Consider the following 23,086-nt stretch of genomic DNA (forward strand, 5'->3'; position numbering starts at 1 on the left):
AGAAGAAAACTCTATTGTATTTAGCCATAATTTTTATTGAGTTCTTCCTTCACAGTGTCTCATGAGTCCTTTTTTCTATTTGCTTTGTTTTGTTTTGTTTCTGTTTAGAGAACTTCCTTTCACCATTCTTTTAAGGTAGGGCTGCTAGTGACAAATTCTCTTAGCTTTCCTTCATCTGACATCTTGATTTCCATTTCATTCCTAAAGGATAATTTCACTAGATATAGAATTCTGGCTAGACAGTTCTTTCCTTTCAGCACTTGAAAAATGATGTGCCCATTCTTTCTGGCCTCTATAGTTTCTAATGAGAAACCCACTGTTATTCAAGTTGTTTTCACATGTTAACACATTCTCTCTCACTGTTTTCAAATTTTTTTCTTTTCCTTTAAAATCCAAAGTTTGACTACTATGTTTTTTAGTACAGATTCCTTCAGGTTTCTTTGGTTTGGGGTTCACTCAGCTTCCAGGACTTTAATGACATAAAGATCTTTTGTTATAGTCCAGGTTCCTGAGGCTCTATTCATTTTTTTTTTCTGTCTGTCTCTCTGTTAGTCAGATTAAGTTGTATTGTTCCATCTTCAGTTTCACTGATTCTTTCCTCTGTCCTCTCCATTCAGCTGTTGAACCATCTATTGAGTTTTTATTTCAGTTGTTGTTTTATATCTTCTGTCTCTTTCCTAAGACTTTCTATTTCTCTGCTGACACTATTTTTTCATTGTTTCAAGTGTGCTCATAATTGCTCACTGAAGTATTTTTTGAGAACTACTTTAACATCTTTGTCACATAATTCTAACATCTCTGTCATCTCAATGTTAGCATCTATTAATTGTCTTTTTTTTTCTTTCGAATCAAGATGTTCCTAGTTCTTAGTATGTCAAGTGATTTTGCATTGAAACCTGAACATTTTGCGTATTAGACAACGAGAGTCTGGATCTTATTTAAACTTTGTCTTAGCTGGCTTCCTCAGATACTGCTCTAGTAGGGGTAGTCGGGGAGGGCAGGAGCTGCCTCCTTACTGTCAGGTAGAGGCAGTAGTCCATGTTCCCAACTTAGGCTCTGCTGGCACTGGAGGTGTGGGCCTCCTTGTATAGTTGGTGGTAGTAGGGGTTCTGGCTCCCATTAGGCCTCTATTGACACCATTCTAGTTGGGAGGAATAGGAGTGTCTCGTTATTGTTCCCCACATGGCCTTCAGGGACACAAAGGGAGAGAGGGTGTGTAGCATCTTTATTGTCAGGTCCTTCCCTCCAACTTTTGGAGTCTTCTCATGTTTGTCTTATATATAATGTCCAGGGTTAGTATTTAATTGTACTTAGCAGAAGGAATATGGAAAAGTACATCTGTTTCATCTTCCCTAAAGTAAAAGCAGAATAAGTTTTATGAAATAATATTTTCTTACAAACTATACATTATTTGATCATAAGAGACCTTGAAACATGAATTCCCTCTTACCTAAGTCATGTTGAGCCATTATTTTACCATTTTTTTTTTTTTTTAGTTGTATGACCAAAAACAATTACACATGAAATAAGCAAGGATGGGCTGGCTCCTTCATCTTCAATTAACATCCAGAAGGTAGTCTCTGAACTCCAGTCTCATATAAGCAGACTCTATTTTGTGAGTGATAATATTGAATTCCTCAGAACAATAAACATAGGACCTTACAACATTTCTAACATTCCTGCTATAGTGTATGCATATTGTTTAGGCCAGTGGTTCTCAACCGGGTGGGGGGATGAAGGCAGCAATTTTGCCCTTCTCCCTAGGGTCTCATTTGGCAACATCTAGAGATATTTTACTGTCATGACTTCTGGCGTAGAGGGGAGTAGAGGATTGTGCTACTGGGATCTAGTGGGTAGAGGCCAGGAATAATTCTAAACATTCTACAGTTCACAGGACAGCCACCCACAATGAAGAATTATCCAACCCAAAATGTCAATAGGGCCAAGGTTGGGAAACCCTGGTTTAGCATGTCTGACCTACATTTATTTGATAGCTAAATTTCATCTTCAAGTATTCTGAGCATCTATTGGCCTATGTAATTATTTATGGAACTCTGAATGCTAGGTCTGCAGTGGCCTTACTCAAGCTCTAAAAAGAGACAACACACCCTGCAGAGGTTGTCTTATCTTTTTCCTTTCCCTCTAGAGACTGCAGTGCAGCTCTAAGTTAAGATGTCTCAAGTGAAGAACCATATTTCTTACTTATCCTGGAGAGAACGTTGTTTATATAAACTCCAAATGTTTAAAACAAATATCCTTATTCTAATCTTAAGAACTTTTTAAATCACAATTTAGACCACTTTTACACTTGCATTTTTATTGCTATCTCTCGCCTACCCAGCCAGAGCCATTTCAACCACTTCTCCATTGTTACCTTTTCGCCCTAATAAAACCTTCTGAAACCACTTTTATCCAAAATTATGCAAAGCTCCATCTTCTGGAATTGTTGGGGCAGGGGAAAGAAAAATTTTTAAAGCGAGAATTAAATCTAGGCTACACTAAAAATCAATTTATAATGGAAGGCAGGGATGGGACTAAGGCATTTGATAGTGGTCAAGTCTTGTAACACAGGGCTTGTGCCCCTGGTTCCTGACTACTGCTCCAGTCCACTCTCCTACATAAAACAATGCAGGTAACTGAAACACAAAAAGATATATATACACAAGAGAAAAGGAATAGCATAAAGAACAGAATTCACTGTCCAGTGTTCATTTGCCATTTGATATTCTCCCTTCTTATATTCTGTCCTATTTGAATCCCTCAAAATATGCTCTCTATCATGGACCTTTGCTCTGAAAGTGTAATTTTCTCCACCTACACAGGACCTCCAAGCCAGTTTCTAATACAGGCCCCTCTTCATATCAAGTACCTTGACTATGTCATAGAGTTCTTTATCACAGGAGCAGGCACCAAGGCCTTTGTTCTCTCTGTTAAGGCTCTTCAATGCGCATACTTGATTTTTTTTCTATTAGACCCACAGAACCCTAATTAGAAATACCTATTTTGAAACGGATGAAGCAGTCACACTAATCTTGCTCAGCAACTGTGGGGAGGTGTGGGTTTTAATAGAAAACATTTGTCCTACCTTGTTGACAAACATTAGGTCAAAGATGACACTGGGGACTCTTGTCCTTACATATTTTTGTTTCCCTAATGGGCTTTATGATCACATTCCTTAAATCACAGTCAAGAGTATATTCCGGGGCTGAAACTATTTTAAAGATTAACAAGAGGTTTGGCACTGCAACTAAGAACAGCGGAATCTTCTCTCTTACTATCATTGTTATTGCCATTCTCAAAAAAAGACTGTCTCTTTTTTTCTCTTTTTCTCCCCAATCCCACCCCGCACTTTCTGCGTAGGACTCAGATTCCCTTATTATTTTTGTTTTGAATGTCCCTACCAGAGCAAAGTTTATATCATGGGCACAGTATCTTAAACTATTACCCTATCTAGCTTTGCTCCCTGCCAGGGACAGATGACGATCAACAAATGCGTGGACCTGGCACGATTCTAGTCTAGTCTCTGGGTTGTAATTGCCTGGGGTAGAATCTCAGCTAAGCCAAGCACTAGGAAGCCTCCTATGTAAAATGGGGCTCTTAACAGTATCCACCTGATGGGGTGTCGTTGGGACAAAAATGTACATAAACTGTGTCCTGTGGCGCTTGGCACACAAGAATCACTTATAATCCCTATAATTGGGAAGGCCTAGAAGTAAATTTTCTAAAAATATTTTGAGGATTGTTTTTATAAAAAAACATTACAGAACTTATAAATTCAACTTTTTAATGGTAACTCATTGATCGTCTTAGGATATAAAGTCACTAATAATGCTAAGCGGTAGCAGAAAAAGACTTTTTCATAGGAAACATCTGTTACTTCAATACTAAATAATCACAAAGGCTTTGAAAGGAAAGGTTACTAATGATGTATTACTAGTTTTTAAAAATAACCTCTCGACTGCTTCCCCTTTGAAAAGAGGATACCCTTCCTTGATGGAAAAGTCAAATTCAAAATTCAAAGAACTTGAATAACACCCCAGTGTTTTTTCTAGCTTATAACACTCCGTATGCACTGAAATATTTCATGTATGTACACTAATGTTGCAGTTACCCAGGAGAACTATAACTCTCCTGGTTCACCTACTTCCATCTTAATGTCGTAGTTCTGGCCGAGGACACTCTGTATGAGCTCTTTTATAGTCTGGTCGGAGGCCAGCTGGGCCTCGGACTGCAGCGAGGCGATGATCTCCTCGATGGACTTCGGGATCATTCGCACAGGCGGCGAGGCCTGCCAGGCGGCCTCGCGCCCGTCGCTCGGCTGGACCATCTCCCGGTCGGCTTTGGAAAACGACCCCATTTCCCGAGGCTCGCTGGCCGCGCCCTCCCGCAGAAAGTGGGTGCGAATCCTCACTCTCCTCCGCAGGAGGGCCGCCTCCGCGTCGCCCTCTTCGCTGGAGACGGAGCTGCCCTTCCCCTCCCTGGCCTTGAGGGTCTCTGCGGGCCGAGTCGGCTCCGGCTGCGCGTCACGGCCGCGGGCCGGGGCCGGGGCCGGTTCGAGGGCGCGCTTGAGGCCCAGGGGTCGCGGGCTCCACCGACCCCAGAGCGCCCCGGGCTTCTCCCTCGGTGCAGGCGGCGGCCTCAGGACCACGGGTCTGGACGTGCCTGCCCTGGTGGCAATGACGGGCGGCTTCTTGTGGGGCCGGTGCCGGAGGAACGCGGAGCTCCTCAAGTAGAAGTCCTGGGGGCGGAACGGCCGCGTCTTCCCGGGAGCGGCCCCCTCTCTCGGGCCCGAGGAGCGCGTTGCGACTTGGGGCGCCTGCTGCAGGAGGGCCGCAGCGGCGGTCGCAGGGCCTATAGCCCGAGGGGTCCCTGATGGCGTCTGGGGTCCAGCGCAGGAAACGTCTCCGTCCTCCCCAGGCCCGGCAGGGCCAGGGGCCTGCAGTCGGAAGACTGGGACTTCATCTACAGCCGGCTTGGAGGCCAACTTCTGCTTGAATAGGAGAAAATCCTTTTTAGTCTCCCGGCGAACCTTCTCAAGTTCTTTAAAGATGTACAATTCTTCTTTGTATTTCAGTCCAAAGTGCTTCGAACTCGTGGACATTTTGACGAATTTGTCCTGTGGGGGGGGGAGGGGGAACAAAAATATACTAATATGTATGTCCCAAAACGTGTGGAGAAAATTCCAACTCAAAAAGGCTTCTCATGGTAGAACGCTCACTGTGCTCTCTGAGGCACGAGTGGATAGTATTAGCTTAGATCATTTAAAACCAACTACTGACCTTTTCACAAGAACCATGAAAAACCTTTAAAACCTTCTGTAAAACTTTTTTCATGGTGGGCGTTTACGAAACCCCTATTGGATTTATTTTAACCTTTCTTTTGACTATAATTTAGCGTCCTGCTTCCAGGCAACAGAGACCATAGTATGCACAGGCACAGAAAAGCTAAAGTAATCCTGGCAGAACAGCACTTTTCACTTCCTTCTCCAGCTAAGCCAAGGTGTCTCCATCCCTTATCCAACCCACTTCTCTCGATGAGTCATCTTAGCTACATCTGAGTGGTATGAAAGAAGATGGGTGATCAGCTGCAGGGTAGTGAAATCATGAGGCCTGTATGACAAGTGTTAGTACTTTTTCTGTGGGCTACTAGAAACCATTCAAAAACTTTTAACAGAGAAGTGGCTTAATAAGATCTGGTGCTTGGGGGATATTAATATTGAGGGAGAGAAAGAATAAGGAAGGGAAGGGAAATAAGAGTATCCATAGCCTGAGCCTTAGGCCTGGCCTTGGTAACCCAGCAGAGTGAAAATAGAAACATAGCAAGGTAAAACTGACAGGATCTAGTCAATGATTAGGAATAAAAGAGAGCGATTAAAGCACCTTCATAAAACAGGAACATTGAATCACCTTCATAAAGTCTTGGTCATAACCAAGTGCATAATAAAGCTTCTACTATTCACTGAATTGTACACTTAAAAATGGTTTAATGGTAAATTTTATGTGTATTATCACAATTAAAAAAAAACCTTCTGCTATTCAGCAGGGCCAGTGATCTATGGTAATTAAAGGATTCTGAGATTTGAGAGCTCTGAAGCCCCTACCAAAAGCCAGGACAGGAAATATAAGTAGACAAGGGCCAATGACAGATTCTTTGGCATCCTCATCTGTGGGAGGTAGGATGCGCAAGAGCAACAGAGAGTCAGGAAAATGAGAAGAGAGTTCCACAGAAGCCAGGAGGAGGAAAGTTTCAAGAATAAGGGTAAAACAATATGAAAGCAAAAAAATAATGAATTAGAAAAACTAATTTATTTTTTAGAAAACCCAACACCAAAGTTCTTGGAAAATAAAATAATAAAGCAAGACACCTGGGGAATATCATCATTGGGGAATATCATATCTTTGCAAGTATGATTATCTACCTAGAAAACCTAAACACTGAAAACTATTTAGAATTATAACAATTATAACAACTTAAAATTGTATAAATTTTAAAAATTTATACAAAAAACAATAAATTCCTTTATCTCAAAATGACCCATAAAAAGTATAATGGTAAAATTCCATTATGTAAAATTTATAATTTATTTAAGAGTATCTTAGAATAAGCATAACCAAAAAGAGTACTGAAATTGCATAAATAAATTTTTTAAATATTACTGAAGAACATAGAAGACTCGACTAAATAGAGACAGTTAATGTTCCTTGGTGAGAAGACCAAATCTTTTAATTTTATCACATCTTCCCAAAATACAGTATTGGTTTAATGCCATCATAATCAAAATCTAAAAATGTTATTTTGAACTTTGAAAAGTAATTCTGAATTCATTTGAAATAATAAACAGGGTAGATTAGCCAAAATGTTGTAAAAAGGAAAGGAGGGAGCACTTGTCTCACAAAATGATTAAAAATTATATAGATATGAAAATTAAAACTGAAACACTGCTGGGAGAATGAACATATAGACTGAGTGAGCAAAAGAATTAAGAATAATATAGCCTATATTATAAAGATGGCATTAAATTGTTGATAAAATCAGAATTATTAATAAGTTGTGCTGAGGCAAATGGCGGGGATGGGGAGGAATTACACTTCAATTTATGCCATGCTCCAAAATACAATGGATTTAAGACTTTAATGTAGAAAATAGTTTTTTTTATTATACTGCATCTCTTTGCTTACCATCTATGCACATTTCTTGGTTGAATTTCTTTATATAAACTCATAAAAGAATTATTCTTACAATTAGATTTCATTTATCATGTAGTATGTGCAATATGAAGAAAACATTCTATTTAGTCTTTAGACAGGTCATATTACTTTTAATCCCCAAAACACCCCCCGCTAGTTCTCGAACCCAAGACCCCATGCATGATAGAGTTCTCATCTGGAAATCGGCAGGCTTTGTTTCTCTGCACAGCTCCACCAATGACCTGACCTTAGACAAGTCAATTCCATCTGTAACAAGATTTCATATTAAAAAGTGCAAGATTTCATATCAGAAAGTGAAAATAATAATCTTTTGCCTCTTTTCCAGGCCATAGTATATGAACATTAGAAATTATTTCTAAAGGCTGTAAGGAAGTTTCCTTATTTAAAAATGCTATGTAATCCTGCTCATCATGATTTGGCTGTTATTGTTTGCACAGGTGGTAATATGTTCATACTGACAGCATCTGCATTTCTTCCTACAAAAGACTAAAAGATAGAACCTGGAACAGAGCACAGACCAGAAACACATTAATACCTGATGAGAATCTGACTTGACTCTCCCAAGAGCACTTCCCTTTTGTTTCTTAGTTCCTGCTTTGTATTCCCTTCCCAACTTCTCCCAGGCCCTTAGTTTGCTATTGAAGTTTAACAAATGTTCATTGTTTAACACTTCTCCCTTGAGTTCTTCATAGGAAAGTTGCTTTTTATATGTAAAAATAAACCAATAGGAAATAGAATTTATAAGTCTGACAAGAACTTCTATTGTGTTTTCAAAGTAGTGGTATTCCAATGCTAAATGGGCCAATCCATCAAATCTTGGTGCCTTTATTTCCCTTGCCTACCCCTCAACACTGCTAAATATGTAAAATAATTTTTAAACATCCACTCTCATAAGAAAATAACATGTTTTGTTTTTCTTGGTAGTAATTTATTAAAAGAAAGACACTAGTTCTGGTTTGGAGATACTCAAGGAAAAATAATGTAGCCATCCTAAAAGGAGAAAGTATTAATCTACGTAAGGTGTCAAAGCCTGCTGTTCGCAACCCAGGTTGATTAAGTTTACCCTACACTTTAAAATGGGACAGAATGTGCTGGAAATCTTTGCAACTTGAACAGTAATTTCATTCTCCTCTACTTTCCTAATTACTGGAACTCTGTGCCTTTACCATCCTGCTCTACGAAGAGGTTCAATGCCTAAGCCATGAGGTAGTCAGAAAAGCCAAGAGCCAAGCTTCTCTCCTCTCCCACAGGTCTGGTCAGATATAAAGAGGAAGCTCCCTGGCCAAAAATGGCTAAATGCCCAGGGAAGACTACCTGTGTTCATGCTTCAGACTCTGGAACAGGTTGCTCTCTGGTTCTTGCAGTTGTGGTTGCTCTTCTTGTTGGAACAGAAGATCCAAAACTCTGCTCTAGATTCTAACTAAAGTAGAAACAAATAGAGCAGACCACCAGATGACTTGGTTCCAAGCTACATGAATACTTCACACAGGGGTATGAGTTCTTCATACAGTAGGCCTAGTTTACATAGTAATATGCTGGGAATGGATTATCAGAGTACTACATTGGGAATGGAGCCAAGCCCCATGTGGTTATATGAATTACCTGGCCTTGACCTCCTCTATGTGGTCATGGGCACCTCCATGGGGAGGGTAACCGATTAAGAACAAGATTTAGATTCTCTTAGGTCCATGGCTTAATATCATCTCAATTCACTTCCTGAACTTCACACAACTTCCAAAGCACAGCACTAAAATTCAAAAAGAAGTGTCTAAGCCCAAGGATAATCCATCTCATCTAGTAAAATCATCAACATTACAAATATATATATATATATTCTGAAAACAGTATTTGTTTTTGAAATATCGATGAGATGTTTATGCACTGATTATAATTTATTTTTTTAAAGTCTAAAAAGAAATATAAAAACATTTTAGCAATTTTGCTAAGAAAATGGGATAACAGTAACATTTTCTATATGTTTCCAGACTTTCTATAATACCGGTTTTGCCACCTTTAATCCTTCCTAATAATATCAATGATACTAATACCAATAATAGTAAATAATGCATATTGTGCTGGTTAAAAATGATATAGAAAATAGAGAAAAGTTGTTTTCAAGCTCAGAAAAAAAAAATTTCTAAACTATTCAGAAGCCCACAAAAATCTTAATGAAAGCCCTTTATCATTCTGGCCATAAGAATCAGAGAAAAGTGCCAGGCAACAATCACCACTGAGGAGTGAGAGAAAAACCCCAGAGGGGAGAGAGTCAAAGAAAGTAATCCCCTAGTTCTGTGCCTAAACCCCACACAAGCCTAGACTGACCTCTGAACCATGTACACATGGAGCAAACTCAAAGCAATACAGCAAAAGCTTAAAGAGCTGAACTGAGATTTAGCTGAATGTAGCCTCCAATCATAGAGTAAGATAAAGCTTACAGTGAATCTAATCTGGTGAACAGCCAGCTAAATGAAAAATATCAACATTCTTCACAGGAGTATAACAGAACCCAGAGTATACACAACAAAACATTCATGATGTCCAGGATATAACAGAAAAATACTAGGCATAAAATGATCCAGGAAAATCTGATCATTCTCAAGGGCAAAGAAAATGGATTCCAGTCCAGAGATGACCCAGATGTTGAAATTATTAAACAAGGACTTTAAGGCAGCTATTATAACGATGCTCAATGAAGTAAAAGAAAATATACTAAAGATAACTAAAAAGAATATCTTGTTTATGGCCATGCCACCCTGAACACGCCCAATCCCATCTGATCTCGGAAGCTAAGCAGGGTCAGGGCAAGTTAGTACTTGGATGGGATATCACCTAGCAGGACCAGGTGGTGCCAGGTGCATAAAAAAAAAGGAAAATCTTAACAAAAATAAAAATAAAAAAATAGAATTTTTATATCTAAAAAATATGATATTTTCAGTAAAAATCTGACTAGCAGAATGGAGATGTCAGTAAACTAAAAGATAAATCAACAGAAATTATCCAATATTTAAAAGAGAGAAAGCTTAAAAACAAAACAGCCTCAGAGTCCTGTAAGACAGTATTAAAAGTTCTAACATATGGGTAATCAATATCCCAAAAGGATAAGGGAGAATGGGCTGAAAAAGAAATATTTGAAGAAATGATGTCTGAGAACATCCCAAATTTGGAGAAATACAAAAATTTATAGACTCAAGAAGCTCAGTACATTCCAAGTAGGAAGAAGTCAACAAAAACCATATTTAAGCTGCTGGAAACCAAAGACAAAGATAAAAATACTGAAAGTATACAGAGAAAAACAACACATTATATGTAGGGAAAACTTTCACAATCTTCAGGATATAATCTAAATGACTATTGACTTCCCATTGAATACCAAAATACAGTAAAATTAGATTTGTAGCATGCTAAGTCAAAAACAAAACAAAACAAAAAATCTGTCAACTCAGAATTATATATCTAGCAAGAATATTCTTTTAAAAATGAAGGCAAAATGAAAACATATTCAGATACAGGAAACTATAAGAGTATTACCAGCAGACTAGAAGTACGAGAAATGCTAAAGTTTTCAGGCTAAAAGAAATTGTACCAGAGGAAAAATGAATCTTTAGGAATGAATGAAAAAGATCAGAAATGGCAACTATCTGGGTAAGTTTTATAAACCATTTTTTATTTTGTTTTTAAAATAGTGTAAAAAATTACATCCTTGTTTTGTAGGGTGTTTGTATACATAGCTGTGATACATACAACAACCAAAAGACTGGGATGGGGATGGATAAGGAAACTACAGTTGCAGGTTTTGGCATTTTATGTAAACTAGTTCAATATAAACTCTAGACTTTGAAATATTAATGATGTATATTGTAATTCCTACAGAAATAATTTTTAATAGTAATACAAAGAAATGTAACTAAAAAGTCAATAGATAATAAAATGGAATACAAAAAATATTATTAAATCTTAGAAAATATTTTAGACTTAATAATGTAAATACAACATATCAGAATGTGGGGGTGCAGCTAAAGCAGTGCTTAGAAGGAAAAGTACAGCTTAAATGCTTAAATCAAAAAGAAGATAGGTCTAAAATCAATAACTTAAGTTTCCACCTTAAGAATCTAGAAAAGGAGGGGTAAAGTATACCCAAAGTAAATAGAAAGACATAAGTATAAGAACATAAATCAATCAAAACAGAAAACAGAAAAATTGAGAAAATTAACAAAGCTAATAGCTGGTTCTTTGAAAAATATCAACAAAATATTTAAAACCCCTAGCTAGACTGTTCAAGAATAAAAGAGAACAAGAATCGCCAATATCAGGAATTGAAAAGAATTTTCACTACAGATCCTAAAGATATTAAAAGATAATAAGAGAATATAATAAAATTTATGCCAACAAATTCAACAATTTAGATGAAATGGGAAAATCCCTGATTGCAACTTATCAAAATTAATACAGAAAACAGAAAATCTGAATAGTCCTATGTTAAATAAACTTATTCATTGCCAAAAATCTTACGACAAAACAACTTTCAGGCCCAGATGTTTCTCTCAAACACTCAAGAAAGAAATAACACCAAATCTTACACGAATGTTTTCAGAAAATAGAGGAAGGAACCCATATTCTGAGACTTGTAACCCTAATACCAAACCAGACAAAGCAAATTTTTTTTAAAAAAGGAAAATACTTACTAATATACCTCATGAACATAGATGCAAAAATCTTTAATAAAATGTTAGCATATCAAAACAAAAAATATATTTGAAAAATAATAATATATCCTGATCCTATAGAACTTATCCCAGGGCTGCAAAATTGATTTAACATTTTAAAATCAATATAACTCACAATATTAACAGAATATAGGAGGATCAAAATGATCATTTCAGTAGATAGTGGAAAATCACTTAATAAAATCCAATGCCCATTCATGATGATAAATAAATAAATAACTGTGGGCAAACTATGAATTATAGGGAACATGACTGGATGAGGGAAAATCCACAATCTAAAAGAATTTACAAAAAAAACCTTACAGCTAACATTGTATTTTTGTTTTCCCCCGAAAATTGAAAATTAGGCAAAATGCCTCAACTCTTACCACATCTATTCAACACTGTACTGGAGGGCCTAGCCATCACGATATGGCAAGCAAAAGGAATAAAGGTTGAAAAGGAAAAGAAAACTGTCCTTATTTACAGATGACATAATTTTTAGGTCAAAAATCCCAATAAATCTACTAAACAATTACTAATGCTAATAAGTGAATTATCAAGGTTGTAGAATACAAGGTTAACATACAAAATCAATTGTATTTTTATATACTAGCACCAAACGATTGAAAAATGCCCCCCCCCAAGTAAAATACCTAGAAATTAATCTAACAGAAGATGTCCAAAACCTCTATGCTGAAAATTACAAAACATTGCTAAGAGACATTCAAGACCTACAAAAATTATTACGAACCACATTTGTAAACTGGAAGACTCAATATTGTTAAAATGGCAATTCTCCCCAAATAGATAGATCTATAGGTCCCATGCAATCCCAATCAAAATTCTAACAGGCTTTTTTCATAGAAATTATAAGCTAATTCTAAAATGTATACACGAATTCAAATGACTTAAAATAGTTAAAGTGATTTTTGAAAAGAGAAAGCTAAAGGACTTACAGTAACTACCCAATTTCAAAACTTACTATTAATCAACAGTAATCAAGGCAAAGGTCTGGCAAATCATTATGCTGAGTAAAGGAAGCCAGACACAAAAAAAGTATATATTGTATACTTCCATTTATATAAACTTCTAGAAAATGTTACGTATTCTCCGGTGTCACACAGCAGAACAGTAGTTGGTTGGGGGTGGTAGGAGATGAGAGCAGAGTTGGACAGCAAAGGGGACAGAGAAATGAAAAGGTTCACTTATCTTTGCAGTAATTGTTCCAAAGATGTATACATCTGTCAAAATTTATCAAAATGTACACCTGCACATGATACAAACTATATATTCTGTACAGTTTATTGGATGTAATTATAACTCTATAGAGTTGTAAATAGGGAGAAAAAAACAATTTGTTAAATTTTTATATTTGCATGTTGAAATAAGAACTGTTGAACTCCTTTAAACTACTGCAATGGTAGTCCACAATAGTTTCATTGTGGATGTGTGGATTTGTCTTCCATGACAAATAATTCCTACGTTGAGCCTACAGCGTGCCACTGCCCACCAAAGAGTTTTAGGGCCACACTCAGGAAACAGCTCCCTATTCTGAAATTAGACACACTGACCTCAGTGGGGGAGAGAGGTCACCTAATAATGTTGAAGGTTTGCCTAAAACAACCAGGTCCTTTCAAAGGATAGCAGAAAAAAAGGAATTGGAAATTAAATTCCCTCCACTGTGACCTTTTCACCCTCCCCGCAGCCCCTGGATTCCTACCCCTCTTTTGCCTTCCAAAGCCCTTTTCCTTTCTCCACAGCCCGGTCGTCACATCTACCTATTTTTCCCTTCCACCAGGTTTTCACTGTTCCCAGTTCTTCCTCAACCCATGCTCTCCAGCCCCAGTCCCGACAGCAGCCCAGCCTCTACCTACTCCAGCCCCAATTTCTTCTCCAATCCCAGCCCATTTTCAGCCCAGATTTTCGCTAAGATTTGAGTGGATTTAGAGGGGCGGAACAGAGGAGACTATCGCTCCGCCCAAATATCCCAGCCTCTCCTTCCCAGAAGTTACCCGCACCCCAGGCCGCGTCCTCCTCTCACCTGCCTCCGGGGACGCCTCTTCTCGCTTTCACTTGGTGAAGGTTGGCACTGCCGCGGCTGGGCCGAGTATCCAACCGCTTTTCGCCGGCAGAGAGGCGGGCTGGGACCCCAGCGCTCGGTCGAAAGGAGGAGCGCGCTCCGTCGCCCAGCAACAAGCCTCGAGTCCTCCGCCGCCAAGGCCGCCGCCGCTGGCCCCTGGCCCGACGGGTCCCTCCGCGCTGCGGGCACCCATCCTCAGCGTTTCTCCCTGGGGGAACCAGCTCCGGTGCCGCCTCGGACTCAGAGCCCAAACCCCGGCCGCGCGGCCTCATCTCTCAGGGGTGAAGAGGCTGGTCTCAAAGAGCCTCCTGGACTGAAGCCTCCTTGATCCTCCAGTTTTTTCCAGTTTAACCAACTGCTTTCTTGGCACACTTTAAATTCTTACATTTAAACGAAAAAGGCTGGACCACGAGAGTTAAAGCTTTTCTTTAAAAAAAAAAAAAAGTTAAGTCTGTATTACATGCCAGTTAACTACATTTCAAGGAGTTACTTTCCATGCTCTGCATCTAGAGACTACTCAGTAAAGAGAATCTTGAAATCAAGAGTATGAGGTTCGGGAGAGTTCCTATCAAAATAACCATATTCGGCCACCTTCAGAGTTTCTGATTCCAAGATAAGAATGGTTATAGGAAGCAATCATCGGCATTATCTGTTAAAGTTGAATATACACATACTCCATGACCCAGCAATTCTACTCCTAATAGAAATGCATTCACGTGTGCACCGAGAAACATGTATATTCACAGTAGTTTCATTCACAATAACTAAAAATTGGTAACCAAACAACCATTAAAAGTAGGATGCATAAATTGATTGTGGTATATTCATAAAATGTAATACTATGCATGAAGGAAATGAATAAACTTTATCTGTGGGAATCGAGGTAGATGAATCTGTAACAAATACGATGCTGAGCTAAGAAGCCAGACACAAGGAAGTACATACTATACCATTCCATTCACATACAGTTTACAACCCTAGCCAGAAAAAACCATAGCGCTTATGGATGCGTGCTCACTGGATGTGTGACAAATAAACATGAGAAAGTAATAACCATAACGATCAAGATAGTAGTTGTCTTTGGAGGGAGGAAGGTGATAGTGAGTGAGTGGGCAGCACAGGAGGAGTCTTGGAGTGCTAGTGCTGTTCTATTTTTTTAACCTTGGTGATGGCTACTTGAGTTCTTTGTGATAAACCTTGTTTTCTGTTTTGTTCATTTCGCTATGTTATATTTCACCATTGTTTAAAAGGACAGAGAAAAAACAGCTCAAATAGTGTAGATCATAGTTCTTTGCTCAATATCTGGCACCTAGCAGGCACTTGAAGGTTTATTTTATACCCCTCTACTCTACCAAACTCTCTCTGCCTCTCTAAAGTACTCGGGCAACTAGTAAATGAGATCAGGAAGTGGCAGGTAAAACCCTCTGTAAGTCCTCCATTAGACCCCAAATGCTGGAAGAGGACAACACACTTTTCGGAAGTCCAAAATAAAAGAATGCTCTGTGCTGCACAATCCACTGGTGCTGGGCCTCAGAGCAGCCCAACTGTGGAGATGGGTGCTCTCAGGCCTTCCTGAGGGAAGCTCTTGCTCTAAAGGCACGAAAGGCCAGATAGTGACACCTAGCTTTGCCACATGGGCAAGTCACTTTCCTCTCTGGGTTTCTGCAACCTCATCTGTAAAATGGAGATACTACTCTTCTCTTGAAGGTCTGTTGCTTTACTCCTTATCATAATGAGCTCAAAAATGGTTACTGAATGCTCACAAGATGAAATGGATTCTACAGAGAAAGACCTGCCACTCCTGAGGTTTCACGGCACCTACATCACATCCCACCGCCCTATGGGAGCTCCATGAGAGCAGCTTCACTCTCAGTGTGGGAGTAACCCCTTCAGATAATAAGTAAACTACTTTTCCATGCTAATTAAAATAATGAGCAAATAACCAAAGTGCTAATTAGGAAGCGACTAATTGTTCTTGGTAGCATCCTGGAGGCTGCACAATAATAACATGTACGCCATGTTCCTAAACTGGAAAAATGTGAAAATTCAATGACTATCATATGGTCAGGAAACAATTTAAATGGTAAATATTGTTCATTAATACTTTTATAATAAAAAATGGTAACTAAGTATTCAGATAGCCATATCATATCATACCACCAAAGAGGTAGATACTATTAGCTTCATTTTATAGATAGGGACTGATATCTAAAGGATTTACCTTGAGTCCCCCAACTACTAATCAATTCTGTGCTAGGAATTCTATTCTGGGTCTACCTTCACCAAAAAGAAAAAAGAAAAAAGAGAGAGAGAGAGAGAGAAACGAAAAAGAAAGAAAAGAAAGGGAGGGAGGGGATGATGGGAGGGAGGAAGAAAGGAAAGAAAAATGAAAGGAAAGAGAAAAAGAAATGAAAGAGGAGGAATAGTAGTTACTGTTCTAAAGGCATTTCAAATTCATTGTTGCTTTCTAATGCCTTCGCATGAAAATGTTAATATTTTTGGTGGCATCTTAAAAGAGCAGCATAAAATTACTCAAGCAATCATTAAAAAAACACTATGATATCATCTAGTTTCTATCACTCAAATCACCACCTACCAGTCATCTTGTCATCTAGTTTTAGAACCTCCTATTGGTTTACCACATAGCAAGTAAAGGAAGATCTGATGTAATATTCAGCTTCTATACCTCAACAGTATCCTCACAACAAATTCCAAACAATGTTCTCCAAAGAGAATTCAAGGTCCCTCACAATTAGGGCCTGCCCAAAGTTCTAACTATTTGGAAAAGAAACAATTAAAGTTATATCTTCACTTCATATTATGCACCAAAATAAATTACAACTGGATGAAAAATTTTGTTATACATAAGAGTAGCAGATGTAGATAATACTTGTAAGCATCAAACCATAAAAGGCAGAAACTATCAATTGAAATATTATATTCTTAAAACATCTATGAGTTTATAAATAAAATTAAAATGCAAACAAAAACCTGGAGAAAAATTCACAGTATTTATGGCAGACATGGAATCAATATTCTTTGAGTAAGAAATAGACAAGCAGTCAAATTTTTAATTGGCTAAAGAAGATGTGAACAGGCAGTTAGTTCCCAAAAGAAGTATTTATGGTCAATGGAAATATAAAAATATTCAACTTCAGTGGTAATGTCAGAAATGCAAATTAAAAACAATGGTATGCAATTTTTGCCACATTACAAGGTTAGTAATAGAATACATGAATGGGAGTAAGGAAATAGGATCACTCATAGATTTCTGTCCCCACTTTGCTAGATGTTATGTAGCAAAATGTCTCAAAAGTCTTAAACACCTGCTTGTCTTTTGACCTAGAAATTCTACTTTTATTAACTTTTCCTAATTATAGCGGTATGCAAATTTAGCAATAATGATATTGAAGCAGTGTTTTAATCATTGGGAGGCAAGAATCTTGTCTTAAGTTTAGTATCCTCCGTGTCTAGCAAAGTGTCTGCCATATAAAGAGTGCTCACTGATGGACTCACCTAAATAATATCGCTGATTAACATTAGTCAAGACTGAGTTGTTCCAGAACACAGCTGTGGGGAGAAACTGAGCTCTAGACTTAATATTAGAGAGATGAGGAAGTCAAAGACCCTCAGGCCTTGGGGAATGTACATGAACATTTCCCATGAGCCGCTTGATCACTGGACCTACTTCAGTGTCTGGTTATATTAACAGAATTCACCACTAGCAAAAGTCTCAATAGCAAAGGTCAGTTCACCAAAGTAAAAAAAAACGAAAAACAAAAACAAACAAACAAAACGGTTATTTTCAATATTTGGTTTTGACATCAATTACTTTAACAGTGATAGCAAATGCAAATCAGCAAATTAAAGTGGTGAATTTAAAGCCAATAGACTCCTAGTTTGCTCCCCTGCTAGACTCAAAGGCAGCCTTGCCTGCAGAAAGTAGCCACCACAGAAACCCCAGAGCCTTCATAGCTGCACTCCAAGATGATGACAGGGAAGGAGTAGAGCCTTTTGATGAGTTACACCATGAGGATGACACTGGAAAGAACTGAAGACATCGTATTTACTGAACTGAAGACATCGTATTCCGCTTCTGTGAGTCTTCATTCCTCTGTTCATCAATTAGGACCCCACAGGAAATAAAAGGCTTGCTCAAAAGGGTTTAACTGGAGGAGTGGGGGAGGATGGAGAGAATTGAGAGAACTATTTACATGGGTATGGGTGGGGCTAAAGGGAACTAACATTCAAGCTCTAGCAACCACAGGGAGGTATTGCCACCCTTCATCTCAAGGAGCAGGGGTGAAAAAGGAGGTGTTAGCAGAGCGTGGTGAGAGCTAAAGCTGGGAAGAGGGGCCACCTGACAGGAGCTGCAGACACAAAGCGGCACTAAAGGACAAAACCACAGTTAGGCAAGGACAAAGCAAGAGGAATAAGTACTTCTACTGCTCTAGCTTCCTGGCCTCCAGGTCCGCACCGTTACCCAACATTGGCCAAATCCAGTTAGAAGTCCAAAAGCAAGAAAAACTGGGCAATGCAGTCCATAGAGATTGGCTTCTGGGGCAGAGGACAGGGCAGAAGACGGAGCTCAGAAGAATAAGAGAGAATAACTAGCAAAGCCCACTACCCAAAGTTGCTTGTACTGCTTTAATCCACAGAAACAAACAAATACCTTCCCTGCCTTAAGGTCCTCCCCTGGCATTGCTTTTCCCCAGCCTGCTCACCCTACTTTCCCCTTAGTGACCTGATTAACATATGCCAGACTTCCCTCTAGCCCCTAAACTCTGATGTGACTCTAACATCTGAGTTTATGGGTTTCAGGAAGGACCCCTGGGAAGTCAGCCGTCACCCTTCCCTGGGGTGCCTCAGAAGTCTGGCGTGCAGGCCTGATCTCAGGATTTTTAAAGTAAGATAAAATGAGAAGGCATTGAGCAGAAAGGAAATTCTGTTAGTAAAATCATCCATTTGAAAAGGAAAGATACAAATAACACCAAAAAGCCTGGTCCAAAGCAGGTATACCTGCCTGAGAATTAAAGATTTATTTTTCTTGGAGGTAGTGGCTGGTATTTAGCATTCCAATTACATTTTACACTTTCAAAAGGCTTTGCTTAGGTGTTCTCCTAGTATGGTAATGCACTAGAGATTTTGCTGAGTTTGAAGTCAGAACCATTCCTTTTCTAAAGGTAGACATGTAAGACTGTTGGATGTGCTTTGTAGCCTAAACATTGAGCTTAGAGAACCAATGCCCGGTTTATCCTTAGAAAAACTAACAGCTCTCCCTAAGTAAGCTGTAAAAACAGAAGCTGCATTTAGCCAGAGATTGCTGGCTGCCTGAAACTTCTGTGTACCAGCCTACTTCACCCAAATGCACCTCCCCCAATACCAACCCAAGGAAAAATAATAAGCTTGAAGATGTGTTTTTCCGTTGTCCAGTGATGGCAATATTTTGTTTTATCCACCTAGTTCTGATTACTAAGTCAAGCAGAAATCAAACACTTATCAGAGTCTTGTACACAGAACCTTCTTAGCCCATCCTTAGTCTGAAATTTGTGGGTCATTGTTCATGTGAGCCCAGAGATTTACCCCAAAACATCCGTTTCCCAAGCCTCCTCAGTATGAGGGATTAATCAAATCATGAATCTTCACCTCAGCAGATGGATCTATATCTGGTGAAAGAAACCCTTTTGTGGTTTGATCTTTTCACGTACAGTATTGTCTGTCTTAATGAAGCTTGGCACTTCACTGAGCTTTCCTGTACATGCAAGGTGATATTCAGGAGCTTTACTATGTAAATGATCCACCATAAGCCCAGCATGCTTGCTTCATTTCAGATGGACTTAGACAGGAAGAAACTTTTTTCTTAAGGCAGGGGGAGTATATATTAAATAATTCTAAAATTCAGCAAGTAAAACTTCCTTGCAATATCATCTTGAGTTTTGAAGATTTTAGAAAATGTCTTAAGTAATATTTCTCCAAATGAGTCCTAAGTGGTTTCTTCTAACTCTGTCCATGGGAAGGGGAGAAGGGGATCTGAGGGAGAAAGGAGAAAGTGTCTGGGTGAATTGGGGGTCCTCCTTTCTCATCTCAGTGCTCCTAAAGTTCAGGTGCTGAGGGCGGAATGGCCTTCTGCAAGCCCAGAAGCACTTCTCTCATCTTTCCAACAGGGATGTTTCCTGGATCCAGGCCCCAGGTCTTGCCTGAGGTCACCATAGCCATGGCAACAGAGCAGATCCACTAGTGTACCTGGGTCGAAGAGACCACCTTGGGAGTCCCAAGGAGCCTCCCATGGGCTCCTGGAGCCGGCCCAACCTCCTCTCACCAAAAGGTGGGGGAAGGGCAATTTGTCTTGCTGCCTTGAGTGGATTCTGTGCAGCCTAGGGAACCAGAGGCTCCGGACCTCTCATTTCTTCATGTCTTGAGCCTTTTCCCCCAGAAGGTCCTCAACATGTGCCTGATGCAGTCTGCATCCTGTTTGGGTGGCGGGTGGCGCTTTCCTTCTGCCATCACAGAGGGTGGCCCGCTGGTCGCTGGTCAGGGAGATTGGGAGTAGATTCTAGGCAGAGTCATGATGGATGCCAAGATGTGGGCCAGCTAGATGCCAGGAGCTCACTCACCGCAGAGAACTTCGTCTTCCTTGCCCACTGTAGCCAGGAGGAACAGTGATTTCCAGGGGGCCAGGCTGGTGACCACCTGCAAAAGACCTGTAAAGGGGAGGGGCGAGGGCGCCTAGATTGCAGGTCCTCAGTATATGCCACTATGTGTTCCAGTATCCTGCAGTGCCCAGACTCCCAGAGTTCTGCAAATGCTCTTTATTTTTGTTACCATTTAGTGCTCTTACTCTACATGTAACTGTTGTGAGATAGTACTAATATACCCATTTTACAGCTGAGAAAATGAGACTCAGAGTACGGAGTGGAACCCAAATGGGATTCAATTCCAAATCCCATACTCTTAAACATAAACCCTATTGTTCTTGCCAACGGCAAGGCTGGAGCTTGTGTAATGAGAAAGACTAAATCTCAGACTCTCAGCCTCAGATCCTGCCCAGGGGAGTGTACCTAGCATTGTGCCACCTCCTAGCTAAGGAGGCTTTGCCTGGGCTTGGAGATTGGAAGACAGGCTCTGCTCTCTCTCCTGCTGCTTGCTGTCTTTGGAGATGCTAGGATGTGAAAAAGAGAAGTTTATCATGAAACAGACCACAAAACTAAAGCACAAGGGAGGGACCTCTTCTTCGTGGTACCTGTTCTCCCAGAGTCTTCGGACCCATATAGAGAGACGCTTTGCAACTCCAGGAGCTGCAATATGGTTCCCTTCCTAGGTTCACACGGGTTCTAGTTCCCCCTGGTTGGGGTCATCAGACCTTGCTGCTACTCCAGCCACTCCAGGCTTTATTCTCATAATTGACAGCTGCTGGAGCCGGGCATCGAGTCCAAGCTCCTCATTTGGAAAAGAAGGAAACTGAGAACTCAAGGGTCTGCCCGGGTTCCCCAGCAAATTCGTAGTCCGTTGGACTTCGGCGGAGCTCCTGACACACCCCTCCCACCCTAACACCCTAACAGCATCTCCTCATATCTTCTCACCCTCTCCTCCTCCCTCTCCCATCTCTTGGGATGACGGCCTGGTTTATTCTCATTCCAGCACCTGCAGGAGTTTTAGAAGCTTCTGCCTCAGTGTAAACTGACCTTCAGCCCTAGCACTGTGCTTTATTTATTGAAATCACTTCTTTGGGTGGGGTGTGAGGGGAGGGTCACAAGAAGGTCAGGGGAGAGCGGCAATTCACAATGGAAGGTATTTGGCTGGAGGAGGCCATTGGGGTGAGGAGTAGGATCCACCAGCTGACTACATCATTGAAAGCATTTTAAAGAAAACTACACCAGATCTGCAAGAACCTTAAGTCTCCAAGGCAAGTCGAGCTCCACCCAAGTTCCAAGCCTCTCTCCTGGGTGACTACAGTTGGGGTAAAGGGTGGCCATGGAAAGAAAGCGTGGTCTGAAAGTAGGGAGTTTACAGCACAGATCCTGAGCCGGCCCAAACCGTGGCTGAGCCCCGAACTGCTCAGTGCCGGTGACGGGAAGGAGACCCCAGCAGACATCAAGGACACCAGATGAGGCTGGGGGATCGCGGTGACAGGTAGCTTCCCAAGTGATAGCAGCCCAAAAGAGGAGGCAGACCTGCTGCTTCTCTCAAGGACTCCCACGCATGCTTTCATGGCAAATAAAACTTCAGGTGGACAAGTTGATATGAGGGGTCTTCGGTTACTAGCTTGAAACACAAGGCAGTTTCGGAGAGTTTTAAGAAAATAATTACACTACACAGAGAAAGCATGTAATAAAATATTTTGTACCCTAAAGACAGGGAGGCAATTCAGGTAAATGCCTGATAATTTCAAGTGCGGGGCCACCGCCACAGCACGCCGAGAACCCGGCTCCCAGGAGTATTGTATCACTAACTCTCACTGCGCAAAACCCGGCCCCAGTCGCTGCCACCACTCCTGCCCCCAGCTTCGGGGTGGGAAGACAGCATGCCTCGCGCTGGAAGCTGGGGAGCAGAACCCCGGACTACCAGAGAGCTCTGCTTCAGGGCTTTTCCTTTCTCACTGCGTGGGCTCGGCTTCATTTGTTTGCCAATTTAAACATATTATTTAAACACCGACGTTTCCTTCACAGCACCAAGTGAAACATTTTATTTGATGCAAAGTTGATGGGGTTCTTTAACTTTTAATCCATATCTGCTATTGAAAGGCAGGGACGCTGCCTTTACACAGCGCTGTGGGTGGGGAGTGGGGGGAGGGGAGAAGTGGAATATTTGCCTTGAGCCACACCTTGACAGCCCTTAGATGGGCAAGAGGGCAGCTGATTTTGCCAAGTCCAGGAACTGGTGAGGTGGGGACATTTCCAATTTGATCATGTCACCTGAATGATTCTGGTTCGAATCAAGCATGGATACCGGGGGAAGAGTCATGCCCAGTTGTCTTGGAAGCCCAGGGATCCCACAGCTCTGAGACACCCCGCTTCACTCCCTTCTTCTTGAAGCATCTGTCCATCCACTCATTCATTTCACAAGTTCACCCAGCTGAGACATGTCCCTGAGGT

At 40.4% G+C, this 23,086-nt stretch overlaps 1 protein-coding gene across 1 annotated transcript in view; it reads right to left on the reverse strand.

Moving 5' to 3' along the window:
- LOC120597848 (uncharacterized) overlaps nt 1-22,203 on the reverse strand; it is a 119,354-nt gene extending 97,151 nt beyond the window's left edge. The window contains exons 1-5 of the mRNA XM_039856501.1: nt 22,029-22,203; nt 20,609-20,695; nt 18,240-18,383; nt 13,956-14,173; nt 4,145-5,116 (exon numbers count right to left, since the gene is read on the reverse strand). Of these exons, the coding sequence (XP_039712435.1) occupies nt 4,145-5,116; nt 13,956-14,173; nt 18,240-18,383; nt 20,609-20,695; nt 22,029-22,203 (1,596 nt within the window). The remainder of the gene's footprint in view (nt 1-4,144; nt 5,117-13,955; nt 14,174-18,239; nt 18,384-20,608; nt 20,696-22,028) is intronic.
- Between the last annotated feature and the right edge of the window lie 883 nt (nt 22,204-23,086).

Source organism: Pteropus medius, unplaced genomic scaffold (assembly GCF_902729225.1).
Source record: "Pteropus medius unplaced genomic scaffold, Ma_sr-lr_union100, whole genome shotgun sequence".
In the NCBI taxonomy this organism is placed as follows: domain Eukaryota; kingdom Metazoa; phylum Chordata; class Mammalia; order Chiroptera; family Pteropodidae; genus Pteropus; species Pteropus medius.